Source organism: Thamnophis sirtalis, unplaced genomic scaffold (assembly GCF_051295495.1).
Source record: "Thamnophis sirtalis isolate CommonGarterSnake01/CBP01778 unplaced genomic scaffold, rThaSir2_p1.2 scaffold_6, whole genome shotgun sequence".
Classification (NCBI taxonomy): Eukaryota; Metazoa; Chordata; class Lepidosauria; order Squamata; family Natricidae; genus Thamnophis; species Thamnophis sirtalis.
In genome coordinates, this window is record NW_028261386.1 from 2,884,046 (window position 1) to 2,906,648 (window position 22,603).

Here is a 22,603-nt window from a genome sequence, read left to right on the forward strand (position 1 = left end):
TAAATGAGATTCTTGCTTGTAAGCCAAATGTTTGAAGCAGGGGGGGCTGAAACTTTTTAAATCACTGAATCAATGTAGCACAATCTAGGCCAGAGGCGTCCAATCTTGGTAAGACTTGTGGACTTCAACTCCCAGAATTCCTCAACCAGAATTTTGAGAGTTGAAGTCCACAAATCTTCAGAGTTAGTTACCAAACCTAGATAACCCTGCTCTAGGCCCAGGAGTGATTGGGACAAAATGTCCTTCTCTGATGTTTTCCCCAATGGTCCCTTAAGGGAGAATTTATAACTCCATCCTAAGGTTGCCAGTGCTGGGTTTTTTAATCCATATCTGACTTTTTCAATTCCCTATTTGGGTTTCTAGTTTATTTATTTTTTTAATTTTAAAATTTAACCAAATCTACATTTTTCTATACATCGCATCATATTGTAGCTATTAAATAAGTAAAATTAATTTGGTTTAAAACTGATTTGTTGTCTTTTTGTAGGGGTTATTTTGAGTATTTCTGTGTAGAATCAGAGTTTATTTCTTTTATTTTAATTTTTTTAGGAAACTATCGGCAACCCCGTTGAAGTCCGTAAAAAGTGAGGGCCCTCTCCTCTCTGCGGGAATAAGCCTGGAGGCTACAGGTAGTCCTCGACTTACTGCAGTTCGTTTAGTGACAGCTCAAAGTTATAACGGCATGGAGAAAAGGAGACTTTTGACCGTTGTCCACATTTACGACTGTTGCAGCATCCAGATGATCAACATCATCAAAATTATAGACGCTTCGAAACTGACTCATTTTTATGATGGTTGCAACGTCCCAGGATCCCCTTTTGTGACCTTCTGACAAGCAAAGTCAACGGGGAAGCCAGATTCACTTAACAACCGTCTTACTAACTTAACTGCGATTCACATAACAACCGTGGCAAGAAAGGTCGTAAAATGGGACAAATTTCACTTAACTTTCTCACGTAGTAACGGAAATTTTGGGCTCAATTGTGGTCGTAAGTGTTGTGGCCCACCAGTCCGGCAGACCCGGAGGATGAGGAGGTTGGGGAGGAACTTGGGCCAGTTCTGGATTCTGGGGAAGGTTCCGATGGATGCTCAGTGTCGGACGCAGAGATCGAGCCAGGGCCGTCCGACATTTCCCAGCCATCGGAGAGGGAGCTGCCTTTGGAAGCTGATATGAATGAGGAGGAAGAACAGCTGGGGCCTCTTCCAGATGCGCGTATGCGCAGAGCTGTTGGGAGGGGAGAACAATGGAGGACAAGGAGTCGACTCGGGAAGCAAGGCACACGTGGATGCTGAATGGCCCTTCCCTGGCTGGGGAATAAATAGAAGGAAAGGGGAGTGGTGGTCGTAGGAGACAACAGTTCGTATTTCTAGAGATTTTGCTCATTGTGTTTCGTGCTGGATTGCTTGCCAGAACTTGATTTGCAGCCTTTCAGCTGGGAGCTCGCAAGGAACTGATAAGGTCTATACTGCAGTTAACTCCTTGAAGGACAATTGCCTGGACTTTTGGTTGGTGAATGCAATTAATTCACAAGAGGTAAATAAAGAGGGATTTTTTTAGGACAAGGAGTCTGTTTCTTTTTTCTGCTAAGGCTGGGTCAGAACAGTAAGTTGAGGGCTACCTGTATTGAATACTATGCCAAGGCTACCAATTAAGCCACACCCCTGCATTGTTTTCAACGCCAAATCCTAGGAAGTTAACCCAGAGATCAGCAACCTGAGGCTCTGGAGCCGCATGTGGCTCTTTCATCTGCTGCGGCTCCCTGTTGCCGGTCAGCTCCACAATTGATAGAGCTTTCGGTTAGGGCAGGTAGAGGAAAAAGGACAACGCGCTAGGAGGAGACTCTATGGTGGGGGAACTGAACTTCTGGTTGGCTCCACAATTGAACGTGTGGCTTCCGGTTAGGACATTTGTGGCTCTTTGAGTGTTTAAGGTTGTCGATCCCGGAGTTAACCTATGCATCATTTCCTCCATCTGGTGCCCTACAGCTGCGTTAGGACTGTGCCTCCCAGAATTCTCCAGCTATAACACTACACAGGAGTGGAGACCAAAGGTGTGAGCTGATCAGCGAGGCCTCTAATGGAAAATTACCTGGTACATGTCCTGAATAATCCACAGACACCCGGAACAGCACAAAAGACAACAGACTGATCAGAAAACGATGGACACAAAGCACGATGATTTGTAAGTTGCGCTCCAAGAAGGTGGTTGAGTGACCTTGGAAAGCCTACCTAGCTATGCCAACCCTTCTTGTTTTCTCCCCAGACAATCCGTGTAAGTGGCAAGTGCAATCGTGTGTATAATGGCTGCATATGCCACAGCAGTAGATTTATGTCTCTGTTTGTGGCCCTTTAAAATAACACCCATAGAATAACACCAGTGATCTTCTGAATTAGTCCAAGATGCTTGTGCCCCTTGAGCAGAAAGCTATCTCTAACAGCCTTCCATCAGCTGGTGGTTGCCTGCTGTCCCTCTGTGGAATTCAGGGGAAAGTAGAGCAGACAGAAGAAACAACCAAGAAAAGACAATATTTGTAGGGCAGGCTGGGGGGGGGGGGGGGTCCTTGGTGCTTTCTGAGGTTGGTTGGTTTTTTCGCAAATATTTTATTACCCAATTGTTGTGGTCCGACGACGGCCTGTGGAGCTGGCAGCATAATCAACGTACAGACGGACAGACAGACATGCATACATACATACATATATAAATTAGTGATCCATATTTTCTTCTTTTCAATGAAAGAGCACCTGTCTGGTGAGAATTCAGAAGGGAGCTAATTTTTTATTCAGGAAGGAGGGCATCATATCTGTGCACAGTAGAGGGGTCACTGATTTAAGTGCACTGAGGATGCTTCCTAGTTGGGTAATGAAATGCCTGCAAGAAAGCAGCCAACCTTAGGGAGCACCATGGACACCACATTGTCAGATCTGACCATCTGAAAGCTGGACTTGAGTTTTCTCAGGCTGTTGCATGAAAGAGCTGCTCAAAGACCTGCCTGAACATACTGTATAATAAGCTCAACAAGTAAACGAATAAGCTAAAAAATAAATGCCAGAGTCAAGCTCTGTACCACTATCTGGATCAAAGAAACAAGAGTCACCTAGATCGGTTAAGAGTTAATCCATGAATTAGGGGTAAGACATAGAATCCTGGAAACTTGCAAAACTAAAAATGAAATAAAAAACTGCAGCTTTTATTTTATGAGTTCAAATATGGAGTTCTGGATCTCTTCTCCCCAGACAAACTGGTCCAACCTGCTCTTCATGCTAACAAACACCCGTCCCATCTGTGGATTCAAGCTGGGTTGTCCAGATACCTCCAGCCTCTTCCTCAAACTCGTCTTAGTCCAATGTTTTTCAGAGTTGGCACGATGGATGAACTTCCAACTCCCAGAATTCTAGGAATCAAAGTCCACCCATCTTAAAGCTACCCAGTTTGAAACACTCTGGACAAGTCTCACCATGTACAGAACCAATACGGCCTTTAGTATAAGTAAGGTCCCAATAGGAAAGGGGGGCGGGGTCACTCTTATCCTGTTACCTTAAGGAAGTTCTTCACGCGTTCTGGATCGTAGCAGTTGCTCTCCCTGCAAATTCTTTCCACCTCTTTAATTTGGCCGGTCTTACAAGCAGCTTGGATGTATTTGAAATGCACGTCCGGGTCTTGGCTGAAGTTAACAATAGAGCCCAGGAAGTAGAAGAGACCTTGAAGAAGGGAGTGCAAAAGAAAAGGAGTAATCATGATGTCAGGCCTGCAGTCATATTCCTTTTTAGGATTTTTGGCCTGCCACACTCTCTATTATTTCATTATGCTGTTTCATTAGTGTAGTAATTGGGAGGGGGAATAGCAAGGAGTAGAATTGTGGAATGTGTTGTTGTCATTCTTTTCTAGAAGCCAAGGTCATCTTTTCTCTCCGCACCTGACCGGAACCAGCTGGGTGGAGATGCCAGCGTGGCCGAAGAAGATTGGACCATGTGATGGATTTGTGGGTGTGGGGATAAGATCATGAACTTTCAACTGGGTGGAATCCCAGGAAGCTTTTAGATTTGGGATTCCACAGTTTGTTGCCAACATGTCTGTCTTATTAAATTGGAACTTTAAGGATAGCTCTGCCTTGGACTCTGATTTAATTCTGCATGATATTTGGAATGCTGACACATGAACAGAATTTGTCAGAAATCTTTGGAGCTGGGAGTACTAGATTTTGATAGAGGAAGCATATTTGTAGCTCTGGTCTGAAATAAGAAGTCCTCTGAGCTTGGTTGTTTCCTTGCAGACATTTCATTACCTAAGTAGGTAAGGTCATCAGTGCTAGTGCTAGTGCTAGCAGGAAGTGAGGTGCACTCTCCTTTTAAACTGTAGACGTTACCTAGTTGGATAATGACAACGTCTGAAAGAAAAGAAACAAGTTCAGAGAGCACCAAGGACACCTTGTAACAGATTTTTCATTTGCTGGAAATGTTCACTTGCAGCCACAATGCAATTGCTTTTAATTAAACGTTAAGTGTCAGTCTCATTCATTGACGCTGAAATAACAAAAGCAGATCGAAAGCAGCTTTCTCCAACCTTATTTCCTCCCTACAGGGAGTCCTCAACATACAAACATAATGGAGCATGCCCATTATGGTCCTTATGATATGATGGAAATTCAACAGGTCAGTCATGTGACCAATCTGATTTTACGACTTTTTTTGCAGTGGTGGTGGATAACTGAATCACCATGGTTTGTTCTGGTCTTGCTGAAAACGGCAATAAATAAATGCCCGTTTTTGGCAAAACCGTCATAAAATGCTGTTACAAGGATTTATATTCCTTGCAGACATCTCATCGTTAGCACTCTCTCTGAGGATCGTTGAGGTCACTTGGAGGGTTATCTGTGCCCTCAGAGTCACCTGAATAGTGCAAATGGGTGTGGAACCTCCAAGCAGCCTCCACAACTCTCAGAGACAGTAATAATGACCAGTTGACTGCAAGGAATATAAATCCTTTCATCCTCCACAATTCAATCAGAACTGGAGAGGCTTCTTGGATGAGAAGCAAAATGTCTTCAAGGAAAAACAAAGTCCAGTTGCCTTTTGAAAAAGCACCTTTGGGACAAAAGAGGACAGCCACAATTGAAATAATGTGATGGCCACCATTGTGATATGCCCATCCACTTGTCTTTACCAACCAAAGAGGACAAGACAATGACTTTAAGAGATGCACCCATCTCAATGGACCAGGGGACAGCCCCAGCTTTGTAGCAGCTCGCAATGGCCGCCTTCCCAGATGCCAGTTTGGGAATCTTTCTCCAGATCAATCAGGGAGTTTGCTGGCTCCCTGAGACCAGCGAAGTGTGCTCCCCACACTTATCGCCCCTACGAGGCAATTTAGGTCCAATTCGGACCACCCGGCAGCTGGGATATTGATGGTCCCATGGAGCTTCCCGTGAGTCACCGTGTCTCACCACGACATCAGCCCTGCCCTCCAAATGCGCTCATCTCAATGGACTAGGGGACAGCCAGAAGGAACCAAGGCACTCAGAGATATGGATTCAGAACTTGAGTGTGGCGTGAGAACCCAACCGACCTACCTTCAAAACTCTTGAATGACTCAAAGAGCTCGATGAGCGACTGAGTTGAAAGCTGCTCGTGGTACTTGGAAGCCACCTGGACGCAGATCTGCAAGTTCTGGCGGATGTTTGCTGACAGCATCGCCCGCAAGCATTCCAAGGAATCTTCCACGGAAAGGGAGCCAAAGTAGTTCACCAGCCACTGCAAGGGAAAGGAGTCGTTAGAAAGGACCTCGGATTTTCTTAAGGTTCTTTATGGCAGAAATATGCAGACCTGGGGTGATGAAACTTTACAACTAGGATGGGATTTTAATTCCCAGAATTCTCAGCCAGAATCGGCAATGGTAATTCGCTGCACAGAGCCGCTTCTGGTGAGATGGTTTCTCATACAAATGTGGTCAAATGTCACCTTGATCCCCCACAGTGGAGGAATGGCTGCAAAATTGGATGGAGTTAGCAGAGATGGCTAAATTGACTGTTTTGGTTTAAGAAAAAAAAATACTTTTATTTCTACTTGGAAACCACTTCTGGACTTTGTGCTTGAGGTGGGAAAAAATGAAACTTTGATTTTGGGTTTTATCCATTAGATACATTTGTTGTTATAGAAATGGCTAGTTTATAATATTATGTAAAAGTCAAAAGTTGAGGTTTGATGTTAATGCCTTATTCTACTGCACTGAAGGGAGTCTTTTATTTTTATTTTTTCCCTTTTCGTTCCCCCACTTTTCCCTTCCCTATTTTCCCTACTATTTACTTTTATATTTTCTTTGTATGCTACATTATAAACTAATAAAAGCTGTTTAAAAAATAAGTTAAATGAATGGATTGACATTAACAGCAATAGCACTTATACCGCTTCACAGTGCTTTCCAGCCCTCTCTAAGTGGTTTGCAGAGTCAGCATCTTGACACCAACAATCTGGATCCTCATTTTACCCACCTCGGAAGGATGGAAGGCTGAGTCAACCTTCGAATCCTGTCAGGATTGTATTTTTGACAGTGAGCAGAGTTAGCCTGCAAAATGGCATTCTAACCACTGCCTCACTTGGTGCCTTACTTTCCAGAAGCTGTTAAAAACTTTTCAGAGCACATTTGGGGTGCAAAATCATGCCATTGCTTATGGATTGAATGCTTGTACTTTGAAGCTTGGTTAGATAGTTTTTATACTTCGGTTTAATGTTTTACTTTGCTGCTTTTATTGTCTTGTCTTGGGATGCAAACAACCAAAAAACCCCATTGATTGTGGTGGAAATAAATTAAATAAAGATGTACATTTGTGCATTTGGTGCACAGGCAGTCCCCGGCTTACAACCATTCATTTAGTGACTGTTCGATGTTACCATGGCACTGAAAAAAGTGACTTATGACTGGTTTTCACACTTACGACTGTGGCAGCATCCCCATGGTCACATGTTTAAAATGCTTGTGAACTGGCATGTCTTGATCACAGTTGCAGTGTCCTGGGGTCATGTGATCCCCTTCTATGACCTTCTGACAGGCAAAATCAATGTGGAAGCCAGTTTCACTTAACAAGTGAACTGTTACTACTGTGTTTCCCCCAAAATAGGACAGGGTCTTATTTTCTTTTGACCCCAAAATAAGCACTTGGCCTTATTTTCGGGGAGGTCTTATTCTTTTTGAGGCGCAGAAGGCGGCGAGTGTGGTCACCTCGTGGCTGCTGCTGTGTTGCAATATTTTTAGGGAGGGCTTATTTTCAGGGAAAGGCTTATTTTAGTGCATGCGCTCCAAAGCCCGATTGGGCTTATTATAGGGGGAGGTCTTATTTTCAGAGAAACAAGGTAACTTAACAACTACAGTGAGTCACTTAACAACTGTGGCAAGGTAGGTCATAAAATGGGGCAAAACTCACTTAATAATTGTCTTGCTTAGCAATGGACATCTTGGGCTCGGTTGTGGTCTTAAGTCGAGGATTACCTCTACTGCCACCTCTAAATAGAGTAATCCTTCCCGAATGTAGTTGAACTTCGATCTCTCAGCAAAGGCCAAAGTTCTCTGAAATGGCCTCCTCTTGAAAGGTGAGAAGAGTCCCATTGTTATTAGACTTCTGGAAACCGATTAAGTCTGAATTATTTCAGGGGACTTTGGAATGAATAATGATGCTGTAAAGATTACGCTAGGTGGTTTTAAGTTACCATATTTTTTTGGACTATAAGATGCAACGGTGTATAAGATGCACCAAGATGTTGAAGAGTTAAGTAAGAAAAAAAAGTGTTTGTGGCCCCCAGGACCACTTGGCTGGCTTCAGCAGGGCTGGGGTAAAAACGCTGTTTTTGCGAAAAACGGGTGGAAAATGGACCGTTTGTTTGCAAAACGGGGGCATTTCCCCCTTCCCCCAGCCCTGCTGAAGCCTGCAGAGTGCTCCTGGGAGCTGGAGGGAGGGGGAAATGTCTCAATTGTTGTGAAAAATGGCCCATTTTTCACAAAAATGGGGTGTGGGGGTGGGGCTTCGGGAGGCCAAAAATGTCTGTATTTGGTGTATAAGATGCACCAACATTTCCACGCTCTTTTAGGGGAAGAAAAAGGTGTGTCTTTTACTCCAAAAAATACGGTAACTTCATTTTAATTTACCATGTACATTTTTATCATTGCGCTGTATGACTGCTGCTAACTGCCAAAAGTCATGAGATGGTGCAGCATAGCAATTACATTTATTCAATCTTTATTCACCACTCATCTGACTTCAAAGCAACTCTGGGCAGTTTACAGCATTAAAAAAACATTAAAATCATCAAAGGTAAATATCCCTAATACGTAAAGTAAGTATACTTTCACCCCAGTACCTCGGGGTTGAGAAGGTGAGTGTGAACCACGGCTCGCTTGATGTCGTACAAGTCAGTGAAATGTTCCAGCGCCCTTTGGAGGAGACCGGCTTTCTCGCACAGTTGAGCGATGTGGGCACGGTCGTAGTGGGTAAACATCTGATTCCCCAAGATGGCATCGGCGACCTGAAAGAGGAGATTTTGCTTGAGAAATAAGAGTAAAGAAACAGAGTAACCAGATCCTTTTGAGAACCAGGTGCAAAACCTACCTGAGGTGCATGCATTAGATTCATTTCAAGCAAACGAGTTTGCAAAGGCCCTTCGGATGGACGGTTGTTTTTCAGGGCATCCAAGAGAAAAGCTGTACACTGCTGGATCAAGTTGTATTCCATGAACACATCGACTATCTGCAAAATGAAATAAAAGAGAGCACTTGTTTTAGATTCCTCCCACCCAAGGCAGATAAAGCCTTGTATAAACATTCCAGCAATATAAGGTTATCGAATTCAGATAAATCATCCATGCTTAAGGCGCCAAATGCATGTCAGAATCCCCCCCCTCATTAAAGGTATGCAAAGCATTTCAAATTTCAAACCATTTTTAAACAGTTTTGATGTCTTTAGTGGCGTTTCAACTTTCAGCCTGCTCTGTTTGCATTTGAAGCATATATTTTGAGCACAAAATGAGGGCTTTTCAAGCCCAGGACATTCCTAGTAAAGAGCTTAAAATGGAAAACAGAGCTGTATAGCAATAGCACTTAGACTTATATACCGCTTTACATCCCTCTCTAAGCGGTTTACACAGTCACCATATTGCTCCCAACAATTTGGATCCTCATTTTACCCACTTGGGAAGGATGGAAGGCTGAGTGAACCTTGAGCCTGGTGAGATTCGAACTGCCAAATTACAGTCAGCTGGCAATCAGCAGCCGTAGCCTGCAATACTGAACTCTAACCACTGCACTACTGTGGCTCATGAAAGGCTAAAGGCTTCATTTCTGATGTTTCATATACAACGAATATGCACCTGTTTTTCACAAAACCTGTTTTCACTTTAGTGTCAAATCCTGATGCTGTACAACAGTGTTTCTCAACTTTAAGATGTGTGGACTTTCAGCTCCCAGAATTCCCCAGCCAGCATGCAACAGCTTAAAGTTGCCAACCTTAAAAGCAAAACTGCTGTAGAATCGTACAGAATTCAAAGGTTGCTTTGAGGATCCCCTCAAATCAGAGGAATATTCTTATACATCTGCATGTTCTCAAGAGGCCAAGTGAAAGATTTAGCAAGCAAGGACCTGTTTCCATCAAGAAATGACTGCTGAGACTTCACCTTCCACCCGAGGTCAGGAGAACATGAGATCTGTGCAGCCCTCAATTGCTTGGTCTTTCACTGGGGCTCAAGCATACTCCAGAATTTTTTTGTTCTCTTACATATCATTTTAAGTATGCATTCACATAATGGTTATTCTTCTTTACATTTATCATTCTTATACATTTATTATTTCATTTAATAGGTTCTAACATACAGTTTGGGTTGCTTTATTTACCATCCTTTCCTCCTGTTGTAACACCACTTTGTTTTCCCTTTCTTTTCACCCTCCCTCCCTTCTCTACTTCCTTCCTTCCTCCTCTCCTTCCCCTTCCTTCTTACCTTTCTCCTACTCCTACCCTTCCTCTTCCCCTTCCTACCCTCTCTCCTTCTCTTCCTCTCCCTTCCATCCTCCTCCCTCAAAGTCTTATATAGTCATTCAATTTATGGGCAAACTGAGTTTAAAGACCACTCTTATACTTATGGCTCAGAATGGTTAAGAACCGTCACATTCCCACATGCTGAATGCTCTGCAGCATGGTTATGATCATGCTTGCTTATTGGCACCTTTACTGTGTTGTGAGTAACCTTCACAACAGGGCACACGCTCCAAATTTTGAGATTGCAACACGTCCAAATTTCCTGCTAGCATCGCTCAAGGTTACACAAAGAACGAAGAGTTCAACGACTGGAAATGATAGAAACATCCATGTGGAAACAGGATTCTTGGAGAAACTGAAATGTTCCTTTTAGATGCAACAGTGCGAACAGACTTTATAGGAAACCGAGGACCTGCAGGATAAAGCCTGCTGGAGAGAATGGACAGAGATCCCAAATGTCCTTTCCTCTCTTTCAAGATATTTCCTTACTTGGGTAATATCTGCCAGAGGTTCTTCGTCCTGCACCAACATCTGGGCAAACTGCTGTCCTTGGTCCGGGCTGATCCGCATGACGTTTCTCAAGAGGAAGATCCAATCTGGAGTGTAGCCAACCTAGGAAGGGCGTGTGCATGCACCCCCGAAAAAAAGAAATATTTTGTTAGTTTTGCTGCATTTTTTATGCTGGAGTGTGAGAGCATCCTGGGATTGTCTGCATTTGGCTCGGTCCCTTTCTAGACTGAAAACGGGAAAAGCTCAACCCAATTCGTCTCCTTGCAGAGTTCGCAGACCCCAAGATGTTATTAACAAAGGAAAATATTTACAACTTATAAAGGGTCATTGGTGCTCTCTGAGCTTGGGTTTTTTAAAAGTTTTTATTTTCATACAAATAACCACATGTATACCATTACATCATAACCAACACTATTTTGTATTATTCAATATTATATCAATTCCTCTTACCATCAACCCCCAAAGACTATTATTTGCTCTTCTGCTTTCTATCCACCATATTGATAGCCTATCCATCACTTTCTTGCCTCTTCTCCCTCTCTCCTTCTCCCTACCTCCTTTCTTCCCTCTATCATCCTTCTCTTCTCTACTTCCCCTTCCTTCTCCTCTCCCCTCTTTCCAACTCCTTCTTTCTCTCCTCTTCCCCCCCTCTTCCCTCTCTTCTAACGCCTCTCTTCCTCCTCTCCCTTCTCTCTTCCAATCTCTTCATCTTGCTTGCATGGTGTATTTCAGTGTCTGAACAGGCTCCATTTAATGCTGATTGTATTAGTAGTTTCATTTCAATAAACATTTCATATTAACATTTTTAACATATATCCTTTTTAATATATATATATATATATATATATATATATATATATATATATATATATATATATATATATATATATATATATATATATATATATATATATATATATATATATATATATATATATATATACATACATATATAGCAATTACATTTTTATGCCCCCCCCCCCGGAAAAAAACTTATTTTTTGGCCAAAGTGTGGGCCTTGTTAGTTTCCAGCTGTTCTCATAATAATATTGTATAGTTATACATCATTACATGCCCCAGGTTTTTAGTTCTCTCTTTATAAACTCAGTTATTTTTTTCATTAAAAATATATTTCAACTTCCCCCTCCATTTATCTCCCATATCATTACTTAGCTTACATTTAATTATCTTTTCATTGCAATCCTTGCTATTCAATGCTTATCACAATTCTATTAATCTGCTACATAACATGGCAGGCAACATTCACCTACTTATATTCATCTCCTAAAAAGTTCTATATGTACTTGTCTGCATTATATCCATATTCCAAATATTTTAACTTATATGTAATTATCTTTTCATTATCTTTATTATTCAGTCAATTAACGACTCTTCTCTGAGCTTACCATATTTTGGAGTATAAGACGCACCTTTTCCCCTCAAAAAAGAGGCTGAAAATCTGGGTGCATCTTATACACTAAATACAGTATTTTCTGCCTCGTGAAACCCCACTGCCTTTACAAAAATGGTCATGCATAGCTTGTAGGAGGCTTTCAGAGAGCTCCTGGGGGCTGGGGAGGGCAGAAATTAGCAAAAAACGGGCCGTAAGCTTCCTAATGCCCTTTTTGACATAAAATAGGCCCGTTTTTGCGAAAAACAGGCACTTTTTTGCTCGTTTTTGAGATCCTTCACACACACCCCGGAACACTCTACAAGACTCCTGAGGGCTATTCATGCCCTTTTTTTGAAAAAAATGGGCCTGTTTTTGCAAAAAATGGGCCATTTTTAGCAGGTTTGCAGAGTGCAAAAACTTTTTTTTTTTAATTTGCCTCTTCAAAACCTTGGTGTGTCTTATACTTCAAAAAATACTGTAGTTGTTTTCTTGCAGACCTTTCATTACCCAAATTGGTAACTAGTAAACATCTGCAAGAAAACAACCAAAAGCTCAGAGGGCACCAACAACGCCTCACCCCAAGATGCCATGCTCAGAACCAGCCTCATAGGAGACTTTATTTTTCAGTTTGTTATCTGCTGTTCCTACCCCTTGTGGTTTTCGTACTTAAAAGGACTGAGAAGCATGGCTTCCTGTTGTGGTTCTACATAAAGTAGGTCAGGGGCCTGCAACCTGTGGCTCTAGAGCCACATGTGGCTCTTTCATCCCTCTGCTGCGGCTCCCAATCACTCAAAACACGCATCACAACTGCCAATTTGCGATACCCGCCCGGCATGTGATTTATTGAGGTTTTCAATCTTTTTTTTTTCAGGGGTCAAAATGTTTTTGTTGCATGCAGAAATAAAAATTTGTTTTCTCTGCAGTTCATTGATTTCATAAATACAACACACGCTATCATTTTTTTATATACATAGCGTAAAGGTAAAACAAAATATATGCAGTGCTATCTTCATTTTAGATGTCAAAAGGGTTTTGTGGCTCCCGGTGTTTTCTATTTTGTGGGAGACAGGTCCAAATGGCTTTCTGGAGTGTTTAAGGTTGCTGACCCCTGAGGTAGGTGTTGTATGTCTTTTGCAACAGAGACGTGGCCTAGGAATTTTGGACACAGAATCAGAAGAGGCCACCGAATGCAATGGACTATTGTATTTTTTGGAGTATAAGACGTGCCTTTTTCCCTCAAAAAAAGAGGGTGAAAATCTGGGTGCATCTTATACACTGAATACAGCATTTTTGGCCTCCCGAAACCCCGCCCCCTTCACCAAAATGGCCGTGCATAGCCTTTAGGAGGCTTCCAGAATGTTCCTGAGGTCCGGGGAGGGCAAAAACGAGCAAAAAAGGGCCGTCTTTTGCTAGTTTTTGTCCCCTCCCCAGGAGCACTCGATAAGCCTCCTAAAGGCTGTGCATGCCCTTTTTTTGACAAAAATTGGGTATGTTTTCACAAAAAATGGACTGTCTTTTGCTCATTTTTGCCCTCCCCCAGGCCCAGGAGTACTCTACAAGCCTCCTAAAGGCCATGCATGCCTTTTTTTTTTACACAAAAAAACGGGCCCGTTTTCACAAAAAACAGGCTGTTTTTGGGAGGTCTGCAGAATGCAAAAACATTTTTTAAAAATTTGCCTCTTCATAATCTTGGTACGTTTTATATTCCGGTACGTCTTATATTCCGGTGCATCTTATACTCCAAAAAATACGGTATTTCACACAGGGATTAAGATTAAAGACTTCTCATGGCCAGGATCTACCACAAGACGTGGTGGTGGCTACAAGTTTGGCCTGGCTTCAAAAAAAAAGGGGGGGGGGGTTTCAGGGAAACCAATTACCTTCTTGGCATACAGCACGATCTTCTGAACTTGTCCCGTTTCAGCAAAACACTGAATGACCTTATTGGGAACGTTGGCCCGTAGGTAGACGCTTAGGGCCAGTGTTGGGTCCACAGACTTCACGAGGTCTCCCAATTCTTCAGAGCATTCCAGCTGTTTAAAAGCAAGCATTTCAGAGGTTGGTTTTTTTTTAAAAAAAATATACCCAATAGGAGGCTGCATGTATAAGACAAATTGCAGTAGGAACTCTTTCCTACCTGGGTCAATGTGACAAGCGGTTGAGGACATCGTGCATCCTAAAGAAGTCTTCAAAATATAATATTCATTTTGGTACAGTATGCGATTTTTTTCCTAACTAAGGGATCTGTTCTGGCCGACACAAACTTACTGTTAGCCACGCTTTATTCACAGTAATTACTCACAGACAAGATATTGGCAGCAACCCAGACTCCCACAGATAAGAGATACACACAAGAGCTTCTCCAGCTTAGTATAAATGGTTGTGTCCTGCAAAAGGTCTCCTCCCAAAGTCTCTTCTTATATACTCTCTTGGGAGGAGCCAAACCACAACCACCTGGGCCTGATTATCTCCTATGAGTCTGTCTCTGTAATTGCTACCTTCGTTTCTCCGCCCTTCTCTGACTGACGTCAGGGACAAACTCCCTTTGATCTTCACCACTGCTCCATGCCTCAGGTACCTCCTGGTGGCTAACCAGCCTCTCTGGTCCCTGCTCGGAGTCTGAACTCTGCCCAGGGTCCTCCACATCTTCCAGAGCCGACTCATAGGGTCCCTCGCTATTGGAATCCATCGGCAGCTCCAACGGCTCCTGCTGGGCCACAACTTGGATCTCTGCTGCATTGCAGGAACATCTTAAGGGAGGGGCCATTCAACTGTGAAAACGTTTAAGACTTGTGGACTTCAACTCCCAGAATTCTAGTAGCTGGGAATTCTGAGAATTGAAGTCTATAGGTGTTAAAAGTTGCCATGGTTGGACACCCTTGTCTTAAGGGTTATGTTGGCATGAAATTAAACAATGAGTGGCACTTCTGATCAATGTCTACCATGTTTCCCCCCAAAATAAGGCGGGGTCTTATTTTCTTTTGACCCCCCCCCCGAAACAAGCACTTGGGCTTATTTTCGGGGAGGTCTTATTATTTTTTAGGTGCAGGAGGAGGTGGGGAGCGTGGTCACTACAAATATTGCAATATTTTCAGGGCAGGGATTATTTTAGCACATGCACTCAAAAGCCCGATTGGGCTTATTATCCGGGGAGGTCTTATTTTTGGGAAAACAGGGTAGTAGAAACAAAAAATTAAGCACAGGGCAGTGCCTGTTGCAGCTAGTCCTCATCATGCAAGTGAACGGAGAAGAAAGTCACAGATCTACTTCGCCAGGGAAGTTGACGTTGGATGAAGAAAGCAAAACCTCTTCCAGAAGAGCTCTTCCTTGACAAGTCACCAAAAGGTCAGGTAATAAACTCCCCGTCAAGCATGGAGGCAGATTGAGATTTAAGCTGGTGGCTGCTTAAGCTCATTCACTGTAAAACGAAAATAGCTAAGGACGCTTGTCACGAAAAGAAGTCCTGCATCCGGGAACTCAGCTTTTGTTTTCAGTTTATTTTTTCCATCCCAGTCTTCCAGAAGAGAGGGAGAAGCGTGAAACTGAGCTGAATCCAGAAATCAAGTTTAAAAAGTAAAGGTTGAACTGCGGGCAATATCTTAAGACTGCTTGCTTGCACTCGTGTCAGAAGCCCCCAGGCACTTCCAGGTTGAAAGGATTAGCTGGAGACATCACAGTTACTTGGGAGATGCACAGCTGGGGGCACCTTTCATATCCCTGGCAGTTGTTGGAGCGAAGAACGGGAGCGCAACCCTGCCCCAGAAGGACGGGAACTCAACCCTGCCTCAAAAGGATGGGAGCTCAACCCTGCCTCAGAAGGATGGGAGCTCAACCCTGCCTCAGAAGGATGGGAGCTCAACTCTGCCTCAGGAAGACGGGAGCTCAATCCTGCCCTAGAAAGACGGGAGCTCAATCCTGCCCAAGAAGATGGGAGCTCAACCCTGCCCCAGAAAGACAGGAGCTCAACCCTACCTCAGGAAGACGGGAGCTCAACCCTGCCCCAGAAAGACGGGAGCTCAACCCTGCCCCAGGAAGACAGGAGCTCAATCCTGCCCCAGGAAGACAGGAGCTCAACCCCACCCCACGGCAGCATTCGGGTCTTGAACCCGAGGTTCCTAACCTCCATCCCAATGTCCTAACCACAAAAGCCTCCCTGCTCCCTATCTTAGATGGTTTTAATACATTTTCTTGAGAGGTAACTACATTTAGAAGTCCATCTACAGAATACCTCTGACTCCCAGGAGTTAAGATATTAATAAGGGCCAACAGAAGGCAAAGGGATTAAATTAAATCCTGTAACAGAAAAAAAATATCTCTGGAAAAAATACTTTTAGGACGCAACTAGGCCAAAGCATTCATTAAACAAGGACCAGCATGGTCTCAACCCAATTCCTGAATGAGGAAGTGTAATTCCAAGGCTGTGGTTATGGATGTCAAAAGAAGAACCTTGTTGCCTCAATTAACAAAAGGCAAATTTTGTAAAGATTCCTGCCCGATTATCATCCACACCCCAATGTTTGGGGGAAAAAAACATACCAAACGTTTGGAAATTTCAAATCTTGATTTAAGTTCAGAATCACAAAGATAAATTGTCATCAGTGAGGTCAGAAACTGGTGCAGGGCACTAGAGTCTTATCATGAATTTAGCTATTCTATTTGTGGCAAGATTTTGGACAAGTATCTTCAGAGATTTTCACCACTAAGAGTTAGTGTGTGTGTGCGTGTGTGTGTGTGTGTGTGTGTGAGAGAGAGAGAGAGAGATAGAGATTTTTATGTTGGCATTAGACAGAAGTCATAATATGCTTGCAGGCAAGCATCATCCATCAGATGGGAACAACTGACAGCTGAGGGAAAGGTCACTCATTTAAGGGCAACATTACGTAATTCAGCTAAGGAGCCGAAAGGCAATTTCCTATCCTTCCATTTGCCAGGAAATTCCAGCCAGGAGCCAAAGTCTTCCATGCCTAATATGCTGCCGCCGGGAAGCTGCCAATCTGGGAGCTGGCATTTTTCACTGGTTCTCTAGGCTCCATTTCACAGGGAGAATAGAATCACACGAAGTGTTAATAACGCTTTGTAATGCCTTGGTGAGGCCACACGTGGAATATTGCATCCAGTTCTGGTTGCCAAGATATAAAAAAAAGATGTTGAGACTCTAGAAAGAGTGCAGAGAAGAGCAATGAAGAGGATTAGGGGATTGGAGGCTAAATATAGCAGCAATATAGCAATAGCAGTAGACTTATATACCGCTTCATAGGCCTTTCAGGCCTCTCTAAGCGGTTTACAGAGAGTCAGCATATTGCCCCCAACAATCTGGGTCCTCATTTTACCCACCTCGGAAGGATGGAAGGCTGAGTCAACCCTGAGCCGGTGAGATTTGAACCGCTGACCTGCTGATCTAGTAGTAGCCTGCAGTGCTGCATTTAACCACTGCGCCACCTTGGCTCTTAAAACGTGTGAAGAACGGTTGCAGGAATTGGGATGTGCTGAGCTTGTTGATCAGAAGGGTCGGCAGTTTGACGGTTCAAATCCCTAACGTCACGTAACGGAGTGAGCTCCCATTACTTGTCCCAGCTTCTGTTCACTTAGGAGTTTGAAAGCATGTAAAAATGCAAGCAGAAAAATAGGGACCACCTTTGGTGAGAAGGTAACAGCATTCCGTGCACCTTCGGCGTTTAATCATGCCAGCCACATGACCATGGAATTGTCATCAGACAGCGCTGGCTTTTCGGCTTAGAAACGGAGATGAGCACTGCCTCCTAGAATCAGGAACGATTAGCATGTATGTGCATGGGGAACCTTTATCTTTACCTAGTTTCATGAAAAGAAGGACTAGTGGTGATACGATAGCAGTGTTCCAGTATCTGAAGGGCTGCCCCAAAGAAATGGAGATCAATCTATTCTCCAAAGCCCCAGAAGGCAGGACAAGAAGCAATGGGTGAAAACTAATCAAGGAGAAAAGCAGTTTAGAACTAAGGAGAAATTTCCTGACAAGTGAGAATGATTGCTCATTGGAACAACGTGCCTCCAGAAATTGTGGGTGCTCCCAACATTAGAGGTTTTCAAGAAGAGATTGGACAACCATTTGTCTGAAATGGTGTAGGGTTTCCTGCCTAAGCAGGGGGTTGGACTAGAAGACCTCCAAGGTCCCTTCCAACTCTGCTAATCTGTGATTCTCTGCCAGGGCACCAATCTCAAAGCAAAACTGTTGTGGCCCAGCAGGAGCCGTTGGAGCTGCCAATGGACTCCGATAGCGAGGACCCCTTGAGTCGGCTATGGAAGATGTGGAGGACCCTGGGCAGGGTTCAGACTCCGAGCAGGGACCAGAGAGGATGGTTGGCCACCAGGAGGCGCCTGAGGCATGGAGCAGTGGGGAAGACCAAAGGGAGTTTGTCCCTGACGCCAGGTAACAAAGGGCGGAGAAACTGAGGCAGCAGTTACGGAGACAAACTCATAAGAGATAATCAAGCCCAGGTGGTTGTGGCTTGGCCCCTCCCAAGAGAGTATATAAGAAGAGACTTTGGGAGGAATCCTTTTGCAGGACACAACCGTTCGCAGTAATCTGGAGAACACCTTGTCTGGTCTGCCTTGTGTTCCCGTGTCTGTTGGAGTCTGGGTTGCTGCCAACTTCTTGCCAGTGAGTCGTGTCTGGGCTTTCAGCCAACAGGATTATAATTGCTGTGAATAAAGAGTGGCAAACAGCTAAGCCTGTGTCTGCGTTCATTACCGGACGGAGGGGGGCCAGAACACAAAACTATCCAGCAGAAGCTACCGAACCTGAACTTAAAACCATTTCCATTTCCTTGGAGACAGGCGAGTGCTCTTTGCACAGTTGGGAGAGAGGCCGAACCGAGCAGAAAGGATGAAATTTTAGCTGACCACTAAGACCACCCCATCTTCAAAGATGCCCTATCAAATAGATGCCTTACTTTGTCTTCTTTCAACCATTTCTCCAGGAGCTGCTTGCGTCCTTGTTGGAGGACCGGCCGGCAGAGTTCCAGGGACTCATACTTGTTCAGCTGCCCTTGATCCAGCAGAATTCCAAAATATTGAAGCAGAGGGGAAGTTTGTCCTGCTTGTGCTGGGACACTCTGGAATCGGCGGATGGTGTCTGGAGTGCGCAATATTCCCTATTTTTTAAAAAAAAAAGAGGCGGATAAAATACATCATTACCATTGCAAATCGGTCAAGATGGACCAACAACATTAGTAAAAAAAAAAACAAAAAAAAAACTATTTGCAGAACCTTTAGACCAATGCGCCTCAAACTGGAGATTCAGACTTCAGCTCCCAGAATTCCCTGAGCGCACCGGCTAGTAGGAGAATTCTGGAAGCTGAAGTCCTCATGCCTTAATAGCAACATCACTTAGACTTATATGCTGCTTCATGTCAGGATAGTGGGGAAGGGAAGGATTTATACTCCTTGCAGACAGCTGGTCATTTGCATCCTTTTAGAGAGTCATTGAGGCCACTTGAAGCTTCTTCGGCTCTGACTGGATGGTGGGGAAAAGAACGATTTATACTCCTTGCAGACAGCTGGTCATTTGCATCCTTTTAGAGAGTCATTGAGGCAACTTGGAAGTTTCTCTGTGTCCTCAAGGTCACCTTGAGTGGTGCAAATGCTGGCTCACTCAGGTGATCTTGAGGACACAGATACACCTCCAGGTGGCCTCAACAACTCTCTAAAAGGATGCAAATGACCAGCTGTCTGCAAGGAGTATAAATTGTTCCTTTCCCCACCATCCAGTCAGAGCCGAAGAAGCTTCTTGGATGAGAAGCGAAACATCTTCAAAGAAAAACCAGGAAGTCCAATTGCCCAAAAAGCACCTTTGAGACAACCTGGATGACTGAGAATCTCCATAGACTTTTGCATAGCAATGGAAATTCTGCTCCCCAACTGTGGCCATAAATTGAGGACTGCTTGTATGCCAGTGCCAGAAAATCAAACTAAAACAAACAGGCAGGATAAGAAACGAGGATTCAGACATGAGTAGCAGATAAAACAGAAAAGACAAAGCATGGATCACTTGGAAGGTTTTCCATACCTTCGGGGCGTTTGCTGCTACTTTGGCTGCTTCTGAGTAGCTCCCTTGGGCGAAAAGGGTGTTGAATTTTCGGGCAAAGAGCTCTTCGGCCCCAGCGAGGTTGTTCCGGACGGCCATTCGGAGGGCCAGATCGGGATTCTGCAGCACATTGGTAATGTACGGGATGATGTTTTCTTCCTCCACGCACACTGAAAGCACCTTGAATGGAGGGAGAGAGCGCGGTTCATCATTAGGATCGCTTGCCTTCTTGTTTCAATAATCGTTTTGTTAAGTTTTATTATCAAGATATAAAAGACCAAAGAAAGTGAAGATAGTGGGGGAAATGGGGGGAGGAAAAAGGGAAGAGAAAGAATTGGAGGATAAAGGGCTAAAAAGGAAAGGGAAGGATTGATTTCTGACTTCTTTTAGTGCCTCATAGTAACATTGCAGCCTTAACTTTTTACTTTTTACTCTGAGCTTGGTGGTTTTCTTGCAAAGTATCACTTTATAGCAGGGGTGAAATCCACTTACCTTTGCTACTGGTGTGAGCGCACCTACGCGCATGCGCACGACCTCTCAACTTTTTAAAGCATTTTTAAACTACCGGTTCAGGAGAAACTGTAGTAAAAAAAAGTTTTTTTAAAGTTCCAAAGATCAGCTGTGCGACAATCAGCTATGCCTCGTGATCGTGGGAACTTTTTAAAAACACTTTTATTAGCATTTTTACTACGAATTGGCCCAAACCAGAAGCATTTCCCCCCTGCTTTATAGTCATCACCAACTAGCAATAGCACTTAGCACATATATCAATAGCACATATACTGCTTCATGGTGGTTTACAGCCCTCCCTAAGCGGTTTTACAGAGTCAGCATTATGCCCCCAACAATATGGGTCCTCAATTTACCGACCTGGGAAGGAGGGAAGGCTGAGTCAACCCTGAGCCCTGCGTCAGGATCAAACTACAAGCAGGGGGCAGAGTCAGCCTTCAATGCTACATTCTAACTACTATGCCACCACAGCTCATGTGCTAAAAATGTATTAGCCATGTTTATAACAATAAACCGGTCTAATTGGCACTCTTGATGTTGGGTTTCAATTATTAATTAATATCACAAGTGATATTAATTTTTATTATTATTAATATCACTTGCGGTTACAGAGATGGCCCGTATTTGGTAAGTTGGTAAAGTAAAAAATTCCTGTAATTTAATTTTTACTTTGCTGTGTTAAAAAAAAGCTAGAAATCTATGCTTCTTATCCCCTATACCCCTCTTCTTATTTTCCTATTATCTTTATCTATGTATGATAATTTTAATTTTTAAAAAAATTGCAATAGAAATATTTTTGGGTGCCTCTTCCAGGCTGATAACCCAGATGGATCCTCCCTCCCCCTCCCTTTTGAAGGAGCTATAGCAGTTTATTAACAGATTAATGTGATCAGGGGAGTGACGATAGCTCTTGTTAAAGTGCTGTTTAATCTTAGTGGAATTCCAGCACCAACAGCATGCTCTGGCATCAGAAGGGATTTTAAAGATCATTAATCTTACTCCCTTCCTCTTTTACTACCCAGAAATGGGCCCTAAATAATATCACATTCTAGTGACTTATTTAATTTTATCCCTCCATTTTTATTTATGGGTGTGACGGCTCAGTTGTTAAAGACACTGAGCTTGTCAGCTGGAAAGCTGACAGCTGGGATTCAAACCCAAGTGCTGGGATGAGCTCCCAATCCTTGCCTCAGAGCTAATTTAGCTCTCATCAGCTGGCCATACCCTTACTGGGAATCGAACCAGTAAGGGCATGGCTAGCTGATGAGAGCTAAATAGCTTGAAATAGATCTATACTAGTCTCCCTTTATTTATTTATCAGCACAAATGCAACACAAATGTAACAAGGCAACATAAAAACATGGCTTTCTGCCTGGATGGCTCCCAGAGTGAGCCGATAAACAGAAAAGGGAAGCAGTATGCTCCCTCCCATATTTGGGCATACCAGGGGTTGTGACACAATACATACATACATACATACATACATAAATACAGGCTCTTATTTTCGTGGAAACACGGGTAGGTACCACTTTGGTGGGAAGGCGACTGCATTCCGTGCGCCTTTGGCATATATGCATGCTGGTCAAATGACCATAGAAATGTCTTCGGACAACGTTGGCCCCTTCTAACTAAGAAAACAGAGATGAGCACCAAGGAGTTTCACCAAGGATGCTCACAGGCTCTGCAAATGTCTCTGGCATCTGAAGAATGTGTACTTTCTCCCTTATCACATGTTTGGTGACCAAAGAGCATATTTGCCCTGAATTGCAGTTGAGGATTACCGAGAGGCCTGCTCTGGCATCAGAGGGTGAGAGAGACTATGAAGCAGTCACAGATTAACAAGAGAAAACTGCACGCATGGATTGTCTTGTGTGTTCTTCAGGAGACAAAGGATAAGAGGCGGCTTCTGGATCAAAGAGCTATGAAGCTTCAGGATATGCCTCCTCCTTAACCCTAGGAACTCAATCTTTCTTTCTTTTCTTTCTTTCTCTTTCCCTCTTTCTTTTTTTTCTCTTTTTTCTCTTCCTTTCTCTCTCTTTTTCTTTCTTTTTCTCTCTTTTTCTTTCTTTCTCCTTCCTCTCCTCTTTCTTTCTTTTTCTCTTTCGCTTTCTTTCT

At 43.4% G+C, this 22,603-nt stretch overlaps 1 protein-coding gene across 4 annotated transcripts in view; it reads right to left on the minus strand.

Moving 5' to 3' along the window:
* The window catches only part of CLTC (clathrin heavy chain), a 110,565-nt gene that overhangs the window by 34,929 nt on the left and 53,033 nt on the right, over window positions 1–22,603 (minus strand). For all 4 annotated transcript variants that reach the window (XM_087717111.1, XM_087717110.1, XM_087717109.1 and 1 more), the window contains 8 exons: window positions 19,961–20,158; window positions 18,846–19,046; window positions 13,797–13,949; window positions 10,503–10,625; window positions 8,595–8,732; window positions 8,347–8,511; window positions 5,568–5,748; window positions 3,536–3,699 (listed from right to left, as the gene is read on the minus strand). In XM_087717111.1, the coding sequence (XP_087573237.1) occupies window positions 3,536–3,699; window positions 5,568–5,748; window positions 8,347–8,511; window positions 8,595–8,732; window positions 10,503–10,625; window positions 13,797–13,949; window positions 18,846–19,046; window positions 19,961–20,158 (1,323 nt within the window). The remainder of the gene's footprint in view (window positions 1–3,535; window positions 3,700–5,567; window positions 5,749–8,346; window positions 8,512–8,594; window positions 8,733–10,502; window positions 10,626–13,796; window positions 13,950–18,845; window positions 19,047–19,960; window positions 20,159–22,603) is intronic.